Raw genomic sequence first — 17,762 nt, 5'->3', positions numbered from 1 at the left:
CCCAGCAACTGCCCAGGGAGACCGTGCAGCCTCCGGGACACCCGTGTGTGTGTCACCACCCGTGTGTGTGCCACCACCCGTGCGTGTCGCCCCGCCCCGCCCCGTCCCCGCCCGGCGCTGCCCCGGCTGCGGAGCTGCCCCCGCCGCGCCGTTCCCATGGTGCCGGCGTCCTGGCAACGCCGCCAGCTCCCGCAGCGCGGCCTGCGCCAAGGCCCGCGCCAACGGCGGGCGGGGAGGTACGGACGGACGGACAGACGGCAGGACAGACGGACACAGCGCAGCGAGCAGCGGGGCTCCGCCGGCCGCGGGGATGCCGGGGACGAGAGGCGGGCGGCCCCGTCCCGCCGCAGCGGTGAGTCCCGGCCCCCGCTCCCCGCCACCCCGCCCCGCGGAGCCCCCCGGAGCCCCCGCGGCTCCCCCCGAGGTGCGGGAGGCGCCCGGCCGGAGGGCAGGGAGGGGCAGGGAGGGGCAGGGGCGCCCTACAAGGGGTGCCGGCGACTTCGGGAGACGGTGACCAAGCGGCCCCGGTCCGCACGGGACACCCCCCGGCCGAGGGCAGGGCTGTTTCGGGTGCCGTCGGGCCGCTTAGCGCCGGGACAATCCGCGTCCTGCCACCCTGCCCAGCGCAGCCCCGTTCGGTAAATGCAGGATTTGCTCCAATTCACTGCGCCGGTACAGCACGGTTGGAATTGCCATGGTTGGAATTGCCATAGCAATATCAAGCTGCAGGCAGCACCGCTTAGAACAGCGCCTAAACACGCGAAGGCAGCGATCCGACTGGTGTCGGTGCCACCTCAGCACAGCACCGCTAAATCCGGAGCTGCGTGAGCCTGCACGCCTCCGGTGCTCGCCATGAGAACACCTCCTTGTTCCTTGGGTTTGACAGTGGTTAGGATAAAAGGGCGTTCGTTACATAGGCTGAGCGAGAGGGAATCCGGCATCAGTCCTGGCACCCAGGTGTCCCTGGTTGCTGCACGCACCTCACAAGCGCAGTATTGCTCTGTGCAGCCGCCGACCAGCACCTTCCCACAGCCCTGCTGAGTGCCACATCAGGTCAAGTCATCTGTAATTGATTAGGAGAGATTTCAGTGATGAGTGACGTGATTAAATTAGAAGAACGAGAAGTCCATCCATGTGTCTCTTGTTTCATGTGCACAATTTGTCCAGACACTTGCATTTAGCTGTAGTCTGGGAGAAAACATAAAATCTTCAAGCAACCTTATGCTTATTCTACTCCAAAAATTGTTTTTCAGTTGATATGAAATGTAAGAAGGCTGTAAGAAGAAAACACTTGAGTTAAGGACTTTTTGTTTGGCTGTTTTTATAAGGAGTGTATCACTGAGATATTGCTAGATGTACAGACTTTAATGCTTTATTTATTTTTTTTTTTTTTAGGTAGAATCCAGTTCTTTGCCTCTGTGATGCATAGCTCTACTTAAATCAGTGGGATATCCCTGTGTTCATAGTTAAATTGCACGTTCAAATGCTTCGCTTCATCAAGATCATTAAACTGTGGTACGGCGCAGAGCACCGGGAGTAAATGAGCTGCGGCCTACCAAGACCTCGGGCACTACCGGGCAGCTGTACAGCCCCCCCGGACAGCCAGCAGGGGCTCCCCACGGACAGCGGCACCGTTTGAAAAAACGTGGGGAACCACGTGTGCGAGGAGCAGACTGCACGACTGGACATTCAGTGGCTGTGCAGAATTCCCAGTGCCTCAGTCATCATAATGATACCCAGCTCTTATTCAGGGCTTGTTACTTACAGGCTTGTAAGAGCTTAATCGAAGAGGTAGGTGCCATTATCTCTGTTTCCCGTATAGAGAATTCGAGTCATTAGGCATGGAAATAACATCCACAGTCATCAGGATCAGAGGTTGCGCAAGGAATTAACATCAGACCTTCGGAATTGCAGACTAGTGTCATTGCTGCTCAGCAACCCAGCCTCTCTTGAAACTATTTTTTTTTTTTTCTAATTTGTAGTTTCTGAAGCACTGTGCTATAAATAGAACACACATACTGTGACAATGTTTGCTCTGTTTTTAGGCAGTGCTTTCATAAGTTTCTAAAGCACAAACATGCTTGGCATTTGGAAATCTCAGAGGACAGTCTTCTTTACAGTCTTTACTTCTTTACAGTCAAAATGTTATGATTTTATTCCAATAACCCTGTTTTCCTCTTTCTGTTTGTACAGCATATTGCACCAGGTTTCATCAGCAATTGCAAAATTCTCTTCATACGTAAGCCTCTTGTTTTCAGTGAGCATTTTAGGTTCCCCAGGAATTCAGGCTCAGGCCTTCCATGGGATAGCCATGCTCACTTGTGCCATTGTTGCAGGTTAAAATGTGTGTTTGTTTCATATGGGGTGGAACACTTGGATTTGATTGAGGCTATTACTTTTTTTTATTGTTTTAATTTCTGTCACCAGAGGAAAGCTACTGTGCCAGGCCCTGATCTCACTTACAGTAAGATACTGAAAATGTCTTTTTGAAGCTATTACCAGAGCTACTCTGCTGCAATGTCTGTCACAGTCTGGCCCGCTATATGTAAAAATTAAGAACAAAACATATAGTCTTCCTACATAAGAATTTACTACATAAAGTGTGCTCTTTTAGATTTGAGAACAAATGGGTAAAATATACAGTTTTGCTAAACCATACTGCTCTCTACCATTCTATTTAGATTACCTGAAAAATACATTATCCCCAGTAATTGCTGTCATGGAATCTTTTCACTTCATTCTCTAGCCAATGCATTCTTAAGCTTTACTATAATCCCATGTATCTCACTTTTGTATTTGCTGATTGATGCCGTCTGAGACCAGCAGACATATTTGGGTCAAGAAGTTTGTTTGCCTCTGTCCTGCCAAACCTGTTCTATGGGTCGGAGCAGATCTCAGTTGTGAAGTTGTCAACCCTGCCCTTTTCTAGTATACCGTTTTCACTACAAAAAAAACCTTCCTATCAGGTTATAGTTCGCATTCTTTTGTTCCTTTATATCAATTTTCAAATGCATCTATTCCATAAGCAATATTTAAACTCCAAGATCAGACCTGTCAGTGTAATCTTATACTCCTCTTGAAGGTTCACTTAAAGCAGAAGCATTGAATCATTTCATGCCAGATATAGACTATTAAATAATTCAATGTGTACTTTTTCAACAGACAAATTATTGACCAGAAAATGGCCCAGCGAAGCCCGATCTTCCCAACTCTTGCCCATTCTGAAAGGTACAGCTGGAATGTAAAAAAAATAAAATAAAAAATCTTCATATTGTGGAGTATTATGTCTCTCTTAATTCTCTCTTAATTGTCTATTTATAGTAATGCTGTAACATAGAACTTTGGCATTTTATATGCAAAGCAAAATGAAATACCCTAGACTCATGCAAATCACGGCCCATATCACAATTCCTTAGTCAGCTTTTACTTAACCCTTTCTGAACAAAATTAAATAGCTTAAACTGTAACTCAGTAGAAGTCCAAGAATGCTATACTTAGGCCAAAGCCTTCTAAACATGGAATAAGTGTGAAAGCTCAAGGACAGACCTCACCTTTGTTAAGAGTCCTCGTACATCTCTATCAGTGTTATAAGGGTGAAAGTAAATTGTCAGGTTGGTTCATTAACAGGAAACAACATGGACAATACACAGTAACTAACAGAGTTCAAAAAAAAAAATAAAAATAACAACTCCACTTTTGAAGGGGAGTGGAACTTATGGTTCTGAAAAATTTATTTACTCTTTACAGAACATAGCATTGGGAAATGATTATGTGCATCCGCAGTCTATGCGGTCAATTTGTTATTTATTTTCTTTTACTTTGAGCATCCATGAGCTGCCATTGCTTTTCATGGAAGCTACATAATGCAGAGCTCTTGAAAAACCTAGACCTAAATATGTTGTTTTGTTTTAATTTGGCTTCTGAGACTGAGAAGCTTGTCATAATTTTGATCTCTCCTCACGTTCTAAACCTGCATATGCTCCTATCCCATTTGTGGGAGGACAAGCTTCTGTACAGTATTAGAGGATAGCTGTATAGGCTGCAAGAAGGAAAGTACACAAGCTACTACTTCTTAATCTTGGCCTGGTCTTATTTAGTTTGCAATATCTACCTTCTACAGTTTCTGCTTTGATTAAGCCTAAAGAAAGATGAAAGCTGTAGAGACAAATAGCATTACTTCTGAAACTCAGTAACAGGATCTGGGTTTGTGTTCTTATTCCAATTATAGTTCTGAATTGTTACTTTTTATAATGCTAATGTCCTCTTCTTAAGATCCTATGCCTTTGTAAGCTTCCTTAAAGAGTAGGAAAAAGCCTAACTTGCCTTTCTACAGGACAGATAGATGCAGTAGCAAGCAGCATCTGTTTATTTGCCGCAGTGGGCCCTCTCTGTAAGTCTTTTGGTGCTTCTCCCCACTACCGCCAGTTTTGTGTGAGACCTTAATAATATCTGAATATTCTTCTTCACTAGACGGGTTCGAAACATACCGCTGCACAGCCAGGCGTTGACAGCGGTCCCGCTCGCATCTGCAAGCCTTGTGGATCAGCTGGAAGACAGAATCCTAAGCCATGAGAAAACCACGGCAGCGCTCGTGGAACACGCTTTTCGTATTAAGGAGGACATTGTTTCCACTCTGCACAGAATGCAGAATAAAGGGGGGGGCGATCGGTTGGCTAGGCAACTCTTAGAAGAACATATCCGAAACATAACTGCAATAGTGAGGCAGCTTAATCGGGACATTGAGGTACGTTAGGGTTTTTTAAAAGGACTAATACCATTTCAGCTACTTAGTCCTTCTCATTTAATAACAAAGCTTATCACGGGATGAGAAAGTTCAGACAAGGTCTGAAGATCCTGTAAGCTTATAAATTGTTTTTATAACTTGAAACACTGTTTGCAAATTAGGCAGTTCCTTCAGCAGCTATGAAAATAGTACAGGATATTAGCATATAAACACAGAAACCTTTGTGGTACTAATAAGCTTGCTTTCAAAAGCAACACTGGAAAACCTTGAAAAAAATGAATTAACGTGACACTAATACCCAGCTCAACTTCAATCCAAAGGCTGTGCCGAATAAACACTAGAAAATGCCTTAGGTCTGTAATAAACTTTCTTTTATTTCTGACTCGCTGACGACACTAAGTAACCAAACCCAACTGCTCATTTTTCTGACTTAATCATACGCAGATACATGACCTCTGCTCAATGAGCAACATGGGCGTGGTGGGAAAAACTGATGGATAAACGTTAATATTTAAAACTTTATTCCATTGTCAAGTTCTACTTTATACAGATTATGGTAAGGACAGTAAGAAAAATAAATGACCTAGAGGTACTTGTTTTTGTATATATGAGATGAAGCTTTGATTAAAGTCATGATAAAATATATCTCTTTTTACTGAAATACTGAAAAATAATGAGTGACATTTAAAATGTACATTAAATGTAACATACTGAATTTGTATTTGCATATGAATACTTTGTAGATGCTGCAGGAACAGATACGTGTCAGAGACAATCTCAGCTATGGAACAAATTCTACCCTAAAGAGTCTGGAAATGCGGCAGCTTTCTGGTTTAGGAGATCTTCGGGGAAGAGTGGCAAGGTAAATGCCAATACGAAAGTATGTTTTGGGGACTAGCTAATGTTGCTTTAATCTTGAAATATGAATGTCAATGTTAATGGGCTGAACTTTGGCAAAATTCCCAGGGTAATTTTGCTCGGTGTTTTCCAGAAAATGAATAATAATCCTTTGCATTCCAGTATTACGTGTTAAACTTAACAACGTGACCCTTAATTCCCCAAATTTGTTTTTAACAAATGACTTCAAATTCCATAGGAATCTGGATTTAGTTCAGTTTTAAAAAGAATTATGGTTAGACTTTAAGACTAATTAGCACAATTACTATAAAGGAGGTATGGTATAATCTGCACTTGTAAAGAACATAATAGATGCACATTTTTGCATATGTGTTAGAGGTAGAAATATGTGAATTAAATTATTGGTTAACCATATTAAAATCTATGTAGGCTACCTGGCACGTAAGAAACAGAAAGCTATAAAACAATTGAGTTTTTACAGGCTACTTCAAACTCCAAGTTACAGCTGTGCAACAACACATACACAAGGTTGTGCCACCACTGACACATTTACAAGCCATAGTACAACAACATTTGTTTCAGTGTCTGTGAAGTGAAACTTAAAAGACAGTTTTGTACAACTACAGAAAAAAGGACCAAATCTGTCCTAAAATATCCTGGCTTCACTGGAATTACACTTCTTCTGAATTTGACCTATTATCTGTATAGTACAGGTAACTTTTATTTTTTCTTGTACTTCAAGTGATGTAGTGATAACAGCCTACGAAGATATCCAGGGAGGGATTTTCCTTGAAGTAAATTTTTCTCATGAATTCTTTGATTGTTTCAAGTTTCCACAGTTACTTCTTAGCCCGCTTTGTAAAGAATACTTTAGAGAGGTTAAAAATACTGATTATGTAACTTTTAAAAAAACTTATGCTTTCCTAAAAGTTATTCTTTAGTAAACAGGAACAAACTAGACAAACTCATTTTGTCAAATGAAAACTTGACTGAAATATATACTGTTCTCTGCGAAATCTTATAGGATCATTATAGAATGGCTTGGGTTGGAAGGGACCTTAAAGATCATCCGGTTGCACCCTCCTGCTATGGGCAGGGACACCTCCCACAAGCCCAGGCTGCCCAAAGCCCCATCCATCCTGGCCCTGAGCACTGCCACAGTTGGGGTAGCCACAGCTTCTGTGTGCAGCCTGGGCCAGTGCCTCACCACCTTCTGAAAGAATTTCTTCCTAATATCTAATCTGAATCTCCCATCTTTTAGTTTAAAGTCATCAGCCCTTGTCCTATCATTACACCCCCTAACAAAGAGTCCCTCCCCAGCTTTCCTGCAGCCCCCTTTAGGTGATGGAAGGCTGCTATAAGGTCTCCCTGGAGCCTTCTCTTCTCCAGGCTGAATGACCCCAGCTCCAGCCCTCTGGTCATCTTCGTGGGCCATGAGGATGTGGGATGCGACACATGTACATGCTTGGATCTTCCTGCTTTTTATATAAAATATCCACTTTGAGATCCCACTACATCGTAAGACTGGTCCTTATCTGGAGCAACACAGATACTGACTGCTTGTGCAGCAAAGTAAAGTGCCCTTGGTTTCAGGAGAGAACTCACATGAATAAACATGTGCCAACATGAGCTTCTCCATGGGGTGCCGCCTGACTGAGTCCTTGGTATGGGGAGCGGTGGTGGACTAGCTCAGTCTTTGCCAGGATTTCTTCCTTTATTTACTTAGGGCAACTCCCTTTTATTCTGCCTGGGTTGCAATCTGATTATTTTAAGAGATTATACCAATCTGCCCTTATGTCAGCACGAACAATGAACGTTGGAAATTTGTATTCATTACCACAAGAGAATTAGTTTGTCTTTTAACTGTTACCTTCTACTCAGTATTATAACCTGCATTTTCTCTGTGCAGATGAAAATAAGCTTGCCTTTCACCAGAAATCAAGGTAAAGCAGTGGTCCATGAGAAAAGGTTATTTTCCTTCACCTACAAACATATTCTACTTCAAACTCCCGTGAATAATGGTTATGGTATTCCTGGAGATTATGATCAAAATTGCAGTTTGTTGTGCTATACAGATACTTACCAGAAACTTTCCCTTGCATATTTCCTGATTACTCTAGCCAATACATTACATAAAATAAGCCAAATTCACCTACTGTAATTTTACTTCAGCATCTGGTCTTACTAGCTCTCACATGAGTTCGGAGAGTGAAAGCTTAGAAACATGTTGAAGCTACTGTGGGTTACCAGCTTGGGTCCATCAGCTAAGCCCTGCTCTCAGCCACAGCCAGGGTGCTGTGTGTGGCTCAGGCTATAGTGACAGTCGGCTAATTTAACTCAAAGTACATCACATTTGCTCTAGGCTAGAAGAATACACATGGACTACTGCTGTGACTCAGTTTGTATACGCTGAGTGATGGCAAATCACCTGTGTCTGAGCCTTTGGATCCTGTAAGGATTTTCCTGTCAATCTCAGGATCCTGGCCAAATTTCAACGCCAGTAATTACATGCATACTAAATATCCTATTCAACTTCAGTATTGGAGAGAGTACTATTTATTTCCTAACACCAACTGTTCTGTAACATGTCAATATATTATTGAACAACTGTCTCATTAATTCTTGAGGGTTGCTGCTTTTAGCGGTGAGAACAGGGATCCCTACACGCACGTGCACTTGAGAGGCACAGCTCCAACGCCCCACAGCTCTGGAGGCGTGTGACTCAGAGAGACCTCAGGGCCGAGCGCACCTGCATCACAGCATCAGCTCATAGCCCTAGCAGGAGAGGACGGAACCCACAGAGCAGTTCATGTCTCTGGGCCATTTTTCATTAAGAATTATTGATGAATTTGTAAAGCATCATTACGGGGTTCAGCATGAATGATGCTGTCCATATTCCTAAGAATCAGCATTATCATTAAGACAGAATTTACCTCTATTAAAAGCAGTGACACACTGAACAGAAAACTAGATAGATACTCATAGATCCATTAGCCCAGCCTCCCGTCCCTGATGTTGGTAGTTTTATATAACCCAGCTTTACTATGTTTATTTCTAGTGATAAATTCGTAAGACCATAAAATTCATGGGTGCTGCCTTATCATTTATTTATAGAATGTTCTGTGGACTATGACCACTTGTCTGGGACGTTTAAATACAGCAGCCTTATAAGAACAAGAGCAGTTGCTGTGTCTAGAGGTCGCCCTCTCCTGAAAACTCCAGAGAAATAGCAATGATGCGTGTTCACATTGGGCCTACCAGGCATATATAGTTGATTTTTATATACATCATAGATCTGACTCATTTCAGATGCCCTGGACTTAAAACATGTAGGCAGATTTTCCTACACTGAGTAGAAAATGAGTCTGATGCATCTGGGATGCACTGCATTTATGATCCCTGTAAGTAAAATAAATCTGCTGCACTCTCTCTACTGGTGATGTACAAGACATACAGGGAAGACTGATCTGGCCTCCCGGGTGCAGGCCATGTAGTATCTACTAGCTCTGCTGTTCCAGCCCAGTGGATCCCCTAGATGCATCAACTTGTTTTTTCACAACCTTTCTTTCAGCTACCTGTTTTTCACTGAAGCATTTTTTTAATGTTTTTTTAATGTTTAAAGATGTTTTTAATCAAAACATCTCCTATTATTAAAAAACAAACAAACCAGAACATTACCAATCTGTGCATGCCATTTTAGCCTAGTTCTCAGCTTTTTCTAGTCATTGATGATACTTCATAGAACAGCCATTACAGTTTGATTTCTTAGAGATGAAAGGCAATGAAAATATTCTTCAGTGTGCCAGAAAAGGAACTATTGCTTTTGCTTACTAACATTTGGAAGACAGCTGCTTGATAATTTCACTGTTTTTATTAAACATTACTTTTTTTTTTTTTTTAATTTATTTATACTGGATTCTGAAACTCAGAGTACTTGGAACTACAAAGTCTTCTCTTCATTTAGTCTTCCTATACTAATTTAATTTAAGTACACAGTTTGGTAATCATAACTTTTAGAAAATGTCCTCCACAGTTAAATAACAGTACAACAAACCTGTCCTAGTACATTTTTGGCCCAAATTTCAACAGTGCATGTGTGCAACTGCAACATGAAAAACTGGTGTGAATAGTTGGTGTGGCCTACTCTCTTCATTTGAAGCATGAAGACATTGTTGTGCATTTCTTTGTACAAAATGGTTTTCTATAAAATCTTAAGTGTTGCGTAAGCTGGAAGCACAGCTATTTTTTTCAAATTGATTTTTTTATATCCGTATCCTCAGCTCTTACATTTTTAAATTAGTATTCTTTCTATAAATCTTAAACTATTTCTAATTTCTTTCCTTGAGCTTTTAAGACGACCAGACCTCAAAAGTTGATTTCAACTTTTGTCTTTCTATCCATAGTCCACTAGCTTCATCTATAGTCTGATCTTACTATTAATTATATTAAATATTTCTGAACATTGGATTTAAATAGTACTTTTACGAAGGATTTATTCTGATTTTAACATGAATCTATAAAGAAGTCAGAGCTTTCTGACATATGGAAAATCGAGCAGGTATTGTAATGTTCCTCTTATCTGTAAACAAAGAAAAATTCCAAACTATAATGAACCATTTATTTTTTAGATTACCAATTTTCTTCCCATCCATCATGCAGGAGGAAATATAAATCAAAAGTATTGGAAAGACCATGGTTTTCTGTATGTTCATCTTCATACTGTTTACTTTTTTTCTGTACTATTTGAAGGCTAGTGGAAGCATCGACCAAAATTATTTGCTGTAAGTCTTAAACTCAAAATATATACTCACATAACTGATATCAGGATCTTTGTATGTAGCATACTAGTGTTCTTTTGCAGGTAAAAACTGATCAGGCATTTTGGATTACATACAACATATATAGTAAAGAGACTGCTTTGACCACTTGAACACTGAGAATATTGTTTTAAAAAACAACCCAGGATAAAAATGAAGTACATTCCATAACTACATTGATATTTAAAATGTATTCCTACTTTTGTTTTAAAAGGGTGCCAATTACAGTATACCTGTAGAAATATTAAAAGCACAATTCATACATACCAGCTTGACACTAAATTAACAGTCAGAATTTTTAAGTTTTCAGTTACCATACAACTACATGACCCTTTTGATCATGTAACCCAGTTCCACAAAGAAGAGATGCCCTATGATTAAACCCATAATGCTAATTTGCCTTAAAAGCAATTACAGATGCCTACTCTTTACTTTTGGTATAGTAGTTTCAAAGCTGTTGCTTTTCATATTTTCTGTAATGCCTCAGAGAAACAAGACTTTATTTTTATTTTTTTAATTTTTATTTTTTGAGTTCACAGGCTTTTGGTGAATAGATTTAGCTTCTCTTGCCTTTCTAAAGGAACCACTGATTCTAAGACCTATAATTCACTGCTGTGTAAACCTATTCTGCTTTTTCTACAGATATTACTAATCAATCTTGCTATGCTGAACTGCTCAACTATAAATTATTTTCTACAGGTTTTCTAATTTGTGATATTTTACATTACTTATTATTTTCATATTGAAATTGTACTGTCATATTTATAGTAACAGTTGTTACTGTAACCAAGGTGATGAAAGCACATTTTGAAGTGAAAGCTTTCCAACTGAAACCTGAGTTAAAAGAAGTTAAAATGTGTCATGGCTTTGCATAATGACTTAACCTGCCATAGTTTGTCCCATTTTACTGCCTTTTTCCCCTTTAAATTGTAACTGCTGTCTGTTCTTCATCAGTTTCAGAGATCAAATTTAGTAACTTTGGTTATTATACATCTAAAATATATATATATATATATATATATATATATACACACATGACTCATACTTTGCAGGGGTCTTACTTCTGAAATTACAGTACTTATATTTGTGCAGCTCAGTTAATGTCCTTATTGTATTATTGTAGATGAAATCCACCTGATTAAAGTATTTTTGAAATGTTGTAGGAAATGCATGTATTCTATAGCACATTTGCCCTTAAAATGTTACAGCACTGAGAAATGTTCCAACGTGAAGAAAGGAAAGTAATTATTATGTGCCAGTACTGCATTTTGGAGTCCTTAGCAAGACAAAATTGGCATGGCTTTAAATGACGGCTTTACCTAAATACAGACTGTATTAACTAAACCATAACTTTTCCCCACATTGTTTACTACATAGATTGTGTACTATTATTTTGCAGAAGAAAATAAAAATAGGAATGCAAGACTCAGAGGAGCACAGCTACAATAATGGAGAAGTCGTCTTCAATTAGTTAGGCCTCTAACTACATAGGCCAAATCTTACAGGCCATGACAGCTGTCTGCTGGAATATGACAGAAGTATGACACATTGAAATCCTGCGTATCTTTGAAATTGTAATGCGATTACCCCAACTCTGATAACAACACAGTCTACAATTTATGCCAGAGCCAAGAAAACAGGAGTGCATCAAATGTTTGGTAGACTATTTGACTTCTATTCCTATTCAGGAGCAGTTTGATAGGTACTGTGAGATATATCGGCATTCTAACAGCCTCATAAGACAATATTTTGCTAGACAGCCATCACTATCACAGAAATACCCAGTCTAAAATGGATAATTTTAAAAGGCTGGACCTTATGTTCTATTCAGCTGTTGCTTTGGTATTTGTTTATTCAAACAGGTGTGATGCCGGGTTAGCCAGACTGTCTGCAGAACATAAAATTACATATGAAAGACTTCAGAGCCTAAGTAAAGACCAACACACCTCTAAGCTGATCTTAGAATCTAAAATCAAAGAGGCAGAAATACAGGTACAGTATTTAGACCCAAGTGATCCACGTATAGGTAAGAATTATAGTCTAATTCAAACCCACACCATTAACGTTAATTATTTTCCTGGGAGTTCAGAGATTTAAAGATGGAGACTTATATCTACTCACAGTCCTTATTAGACTGAATATTGCTACACAGCTACATTACTGCATTGGTATAACTAGAAAAAAGTCCTTAAATTGTTGCCTTTTGTATGCTGTGCAGAAGGTCCTAGTGTTTAAAGGTACCCACGAAGTCTCCAGGAATGAACAGCCATCAGTGACTGCTGATGTGAACAGTTTCTTGAGGTCAGAATGTTAATGAGACAGGGAAGTTCTACAAAACCACCGTAATAATGCAAGCTTGAGGTTACCCTGTATGTTTTGGCCTTCCCAAAATTATTTTGTATACATTTGAACACTATTTTTGAAGGTCAGCAAAACAAATCTGTTTTGTGGTTCTCAGAATCCCTTAACCTATCTGTTGGGTTTCTCTCCCATTGGGTACGAGAGTGAAATTGAGCACTAAATACAAGCAGAGTCCTGAGACGCTGCAAAAAAAGGTTCTTCATAACTCTGTCTCAAAGCCTTCTCATTTTCTTAGGTAACAACAATATTTTGCACTTTCACTTTGTGGGAGGTAAATGGTTAAAATTCACTTTTCTCAGAACACTCAGCATGCCAGGAATATATTGTCATGAATCTTGTAAACAGAACAGTATGTTTTGTACTGCCACGACTGCTTTTGTGAGAAATACTTTACATTAGCAATAACTGATCCGCAGTTAAATCCAGCACTGCAGTAGGCATTACATGAGAAGTGCTGAAGACTCTCACCTAGTTGCGGTGGAGGGGTCTGCACATGTAACACCTGGTGATGTATGGATTGTGTAAATCCAGCTGCCTCAGAGCAGGACAAGGCTGTTCACTTTATTGATGGCTGTAGAATTACATCTTTCACAGTGTTTCTACTTTTGTCTTGTGAGACAATATACTTTTCATGATAAAGTAAAATGCACAAACTCAATAATTTTGGAAACATCAGCAATACGACCCTTCTTTATCCCTTCTACTGATACAGAAATTTCCCAAATGAGACTGTGGTGAAACGTTGTTGAAAAATAGTAAATTCTGAATTCTGTTTCAGATTTCTCATCTCCTGAGCAGAGTGGAGCAGTCAATAATGCAGCAAGAAGCAAAGCTGAAGGTTGCCTACAAGGAGAGCACGCAGCAGCTCCACCTGCTGGACACCAAGTGAGTGAGCAGCCATCGGCCCGAAGAGACGACCCCATTTTTAGTGCCCCAAAGCGTTGTGGTATTTCATATAAATACTTCTATTTTGTTTTCATTATTTTCCAAAACAATGTTGCCTGCCTTGTCCCATTTACTAGCCTTAAAGTTTGAAGATTTGCCTTGATACGGTGTCAAGAATGCAGTAATTATCATTAAATTTTTGTGATCATCATAAAAGAATGGTGCTGAATGACTGAAATTTCTGCTCTTTTTATCTCCTAATTTGTATTATGCTTTTAGATTAAAAAACGCTATTGAGGAACTCAGCAGCCAGATTTTGTCTGCACGCAGCTGGTTGGAACAGGAACATGAAAGGATTGAAAAAGAGCTTGTGCAAAAGCTGGACCAACTCTCATTGACTTTTAAGGAAACCACGGTAAGTTTCATTACAGTCTCCTAACACTTCTCAGGAACTATTCAAAAGCATTATTAGTAACTGGGACTTTCAGACCTCACCAATAGTTGCAGAACTCTTTTCATTGATGTCAAGCATAGCATTCCCATGGCCTGAGAGTCTTGAAATAGATCTGACCACTTTAAAAACATCAGTATTTTAGCCTACTATCAAGTGAGTTTAAAGTGTTTTCTAAAGTAAATTTTAATTCCTTACACCTTTAAATTCCACATAAGAAAAGATGATTAATCAATACCTATTGCATATCTGGGAAACACCACTCTAGTTTCATACTCAAAAGAAACCATTAAAATTATTTTTCCTGGCTCCAGGAAATGAGTGAAAGAGCTATAGAGATGAAATTCAACCAAATGTCAGAGAAAATTGACAAAATAGAAGAAATACAGAAGATTACCATGGAAGCACATGAGGCACAACAGAATGAAGAAAAGATAAATATTCGCATTGGCAAACTTCAAAATGAGATTAACGAAGACATAAAAGAAATGAAAGCTGAAGTTAATGCTGGTAGGACTATGATCGATCAAGATCTTTCTTCTGAATTGCGGTAACAATGACTGACCTTTAACACTGTTCAAAATGTCTTTGTACTAAAGTATTTTAAAGACACTGGGGCCAAACATATTTGTTGCATCTGTTGCATTTAAAAGGGCTTTCACTAAGTGTGAAGCTCACAGAAACAGCAGGTGACATCTTAATAGCTTAGAAGTGCTTCCCCTGAACATATGTAAGCACGGTTTGGCTGCAATCAGGGGCATTATTGCCATCAGCACACCAGAATAATTGAAGTCCTATTTTTACAGAATTTTTACTATCGTTCTAGTGAAAAATTGAGTGTTATGCTAGGAGGCATATTCTGATATTAACTACATCATACTCTTTTGCTTTATGTTATAGACTAATTCAATTCTCATGTGCAATTAGGGTTTGCAGCTATCTATGAGAGCATTGGGTCTCTACGGCAAGTTCTAGAAGCAAAAATGAAGCTTGACAGAGATGAACTACAGAAGCAGATCCACCAAATGAAGCAGGAGATTCCAGCATGGGGAGAGGCTGGACCGTGACTGCAAGATTTTGTCTGAGATGAATATTTACCTGGCTAATAGGCAGACTATAATCTTGTTCCAGTCTGTAATCCAAATGTAATGCATGTACCGAAGGACATGCTGCTGTTGCACAGGTTTGTATGTTTAAGTGGTAAATGCAAGCTTTTAACAGATCAACTGACACGAAGCTTTTATGGGCTGAGGTGCTGATTTACCACTGCACTACTCTAGTTGCTCTCAGGAGATTACCAACGTAAAACTAGAGTAATATATTGGTGAAGCTGGCACCTAACTTGCTAAAGGCATTTCAATGCTCCCCAGTTTTGTAGGCTTGATCAGGCAGTTATATGCTTATATGTATAAGCATCTCGATATATTCTTTTTTAAATAAGAAGTTGGTATCACTTGTTTATTATCAGTTCGGCAAGGTTCTCCACCTTGATACAAATTACTATGTTTGAAGTCACCGGACATTTTTGCAGTGACCTTCTCTACTATTGACTCCCTGAGGAGACAGAATTGGCACCAAACTGACCAATTTTCAAAACTTAGACACTGTCAGAAAACTTTTGTTTAGCTGTGCAAATATCCTGTGTGCGTGCAAACGCGTGTGTGTGTGTGGAAACTAAATAGTATTATATAATGTAGTTGTAGACTAAGATGATTCATGACAATATAAGAAACAACTTGTGGTCTTATGTATTGTGACCTTTTTAAATGAATAACCAAGTAGACTTGAGACAAAGTAAAAAAATTTATATACAGTATTTTATAAGCTGGGCATGTGTTCCTGTGACTTGTTTCATTATATTACTATGGATTTTGAAAGGTTTGAAAACAAAAGAAAAAGTGATGATCTGGAGATAAAGTCTGGAGAATTTTGTGTAAAATGAAATGCAGTTTATGATCTGCTTAGCTATTTCTATTGAAGTAAAACAACTAACTCTTCAAATTTAAGTAGATTTTAATAATTTAGTAGGTTCAAACTGGTAATTCATGGTATTTCCAAGTAATAATGGTGCTTATTTCCATTCCCATAATAGTTTACATGCTGAAAATGAGCACCCATGCAGAATAATAATCTAGATGGGAAAAAATATATTTTGATTCTTTATCTTCATTCAGAGCTTGTTATTGCTTATGTTTTCAAATCATGCAGGATTAAGCAGTCTTGAAGTATAACAGGCTTCATCCAGTATCCTATTAATTTATACAGTAAATAGTACTTCATGTGCAAAAATACCATTAATTCGTACAAGTGTTACTGCCAACTTGTACAAGTTGATACAATGTCTTTCCATTGTCTTTAACAGGCCTTTCTTTTAGCCAATATTTCAAAACCATATTCGTGTTTGGACAACCAGTGGCAAACGTCTCATCACTTCCATGAACCAAGGTTTGGCCCACACAGTCACCATATTAAAAAAATGCTACAAAACTACATGTGCATTAAGTAGGACAGTGTACTGTGTAAAATCAGGAAAAATATACATGTCTTTACAGGATTAGTGCCTAAGTTGATATTTACTTCCTATATAATTGAAAGTATCTTAATGCATCAAAGATATCTGAGCTTTTTGCAACTCTGGCTTCTAGTGCTCTCTGATAACAACACTGCCTCTGTTAGTCCTGTCTGGTATCATCCACATGCTGTGGAGTATATTTACAACGGCAGCTAAAAGGTAAGCCCTGTTCTCTAAATGGACACAATGAAATGCTTGCAGATATGCTTTAGGAATTGTCTTAATACTTCATTCCTTCTTCATTTCTGTATTGTCATCTGTTCTTAAATATTTAGACAAGTACAATGGAAAAGCTATCACTGGTGTTTTGTAAAAAACAGACACACACCCTGAACACACAAGGAAGAAACAAGAGATGAACAAAACCTCACTTTTTCTTCTGTAATTGCAACTCTGTACCTGAGAGTCTTGTACAATATGGAAGAGTTTACAGGGAAACAGAGAAACAGTTTATGTATGACTAATAAAATGTTTCTCTTGTAAAATCTTGTGTGATTCATCAGATATATATAAAAAAAAAAAAAAAGTAGAACATCCTTGACATCCTTGCTAATTTTACTTCTGCTGTTTTCCCTAAATTTCAGCTAAGGTAAATAACCAAACCAGAACAAAACAAAACACACACAACAACACTGAAATGTGAGTTCCTATCAAGCAATGTGTTCCAACTACGATGAAGTGCTATTGGAGGAAGTTTTCTCCACAGACTAGGCCTACAAAATCTTGACTGCACCTTCTGTCAGGGAGTGTTTGTCTCTGGTAAATAACAGCTGAGTTCTTCAATGTAGAATTAGAGTCCCTACATCTTTCTATCTTCTTAAAATTGCATAGCAAAAGCCTCTCATCAGGCAGAAACAGCCTGCCCCCAGGGGAATAACTATGAAGTCAGGAGGACAGCATTATGGATACTGCATTCTAGGAAAGCTTGATTTTAAAAAGCAGAAACCAGTTGTAAACACTGACCTGCACAGATCCTGCAAAACTAAACAGAAGGACATACCTGTGCTTGAAAGTGGAGCTGCCCCTTTATTTTTCCTTTCCATGTTGGTCTCCACTGAAATTCCCGTGTATTAG

The 17,762-nt window shown here is 39.2% G+C and overlaps 2 protein-coding genes across 3 annotated transcripts in view; one reads left to right on the top strand and one right to left on the bottom strand.

Moving 5' to 3' along the window:
- Positions 1-999, bottom strand: part of MYO1E (myosin IE) — a 92,110-nt gene extending 91,111 nt beyond the window's left edge. Inside the window, exon 1 of the mRNA XM_084532861.1 lies at positions 981-999. The gene's annotated coding sequence lies outside the window, so the exon portion shown is untranslated. The remainder of the gene's footprint in view (positions 1-980) is intronic.
- FAM81A (family with sequence similarity 81 member A) lies at positions 150-17,173 on the top strand. Of its 2 annotated transcripts, XR_014697033.1 has the most exons (11): positions 150-352; positions 1,396-1,791; positions 3,163-3,228; positions 4,471-4,744; positions 5,488-5,606; positions 12,282-12,411; positions 13,559-13,665; positions 13,945-14,080; positions 14,431-14,626; positions 15,044-15,299; positions 16,479-17,173. XR_014697033.1 is itself a non-coding variant. In XM_084532867.1 (10 exons), exons 3-10 carry the CDS (start codon positions 3,182-3,184, stop codon positions 15,181-15,183), a joined length of 1,149 nt encoding a protein of 382 aa, XP_084388993.1. In that variant the 5' UTR covers positions 150-352; positions 1,396-1,791; positions 3,163-3,181; the 3' UTR covers positions 15,184-17,173. The 2 variants fall into 2 exon arrangements, 1 of the variants encoding a protein (XP_084388993.1); XM_084532867.1 differs by having other exon boundaries at positions 15,044-17,173.
- The last annotated feature ends 589 nt before the right edge of the window (positions 17,174-17,762 follow it).

The sequence above is a fragment of the Aythya ferina genome (assembly GCF_964211825.1).
Source record: "Aythya ferina genome assembly, chromosome: 11".
Lineage (NCBI taxonomy): Eukaryota > Metazoa > Chordata > Aves > Anseriformes > Anatidae > Aythya > Aythya ferina.
Note: the sequence above shows the minus strand (reverse complement) of the source record. Positions and strands in the feature narration are given on the sequence as shown.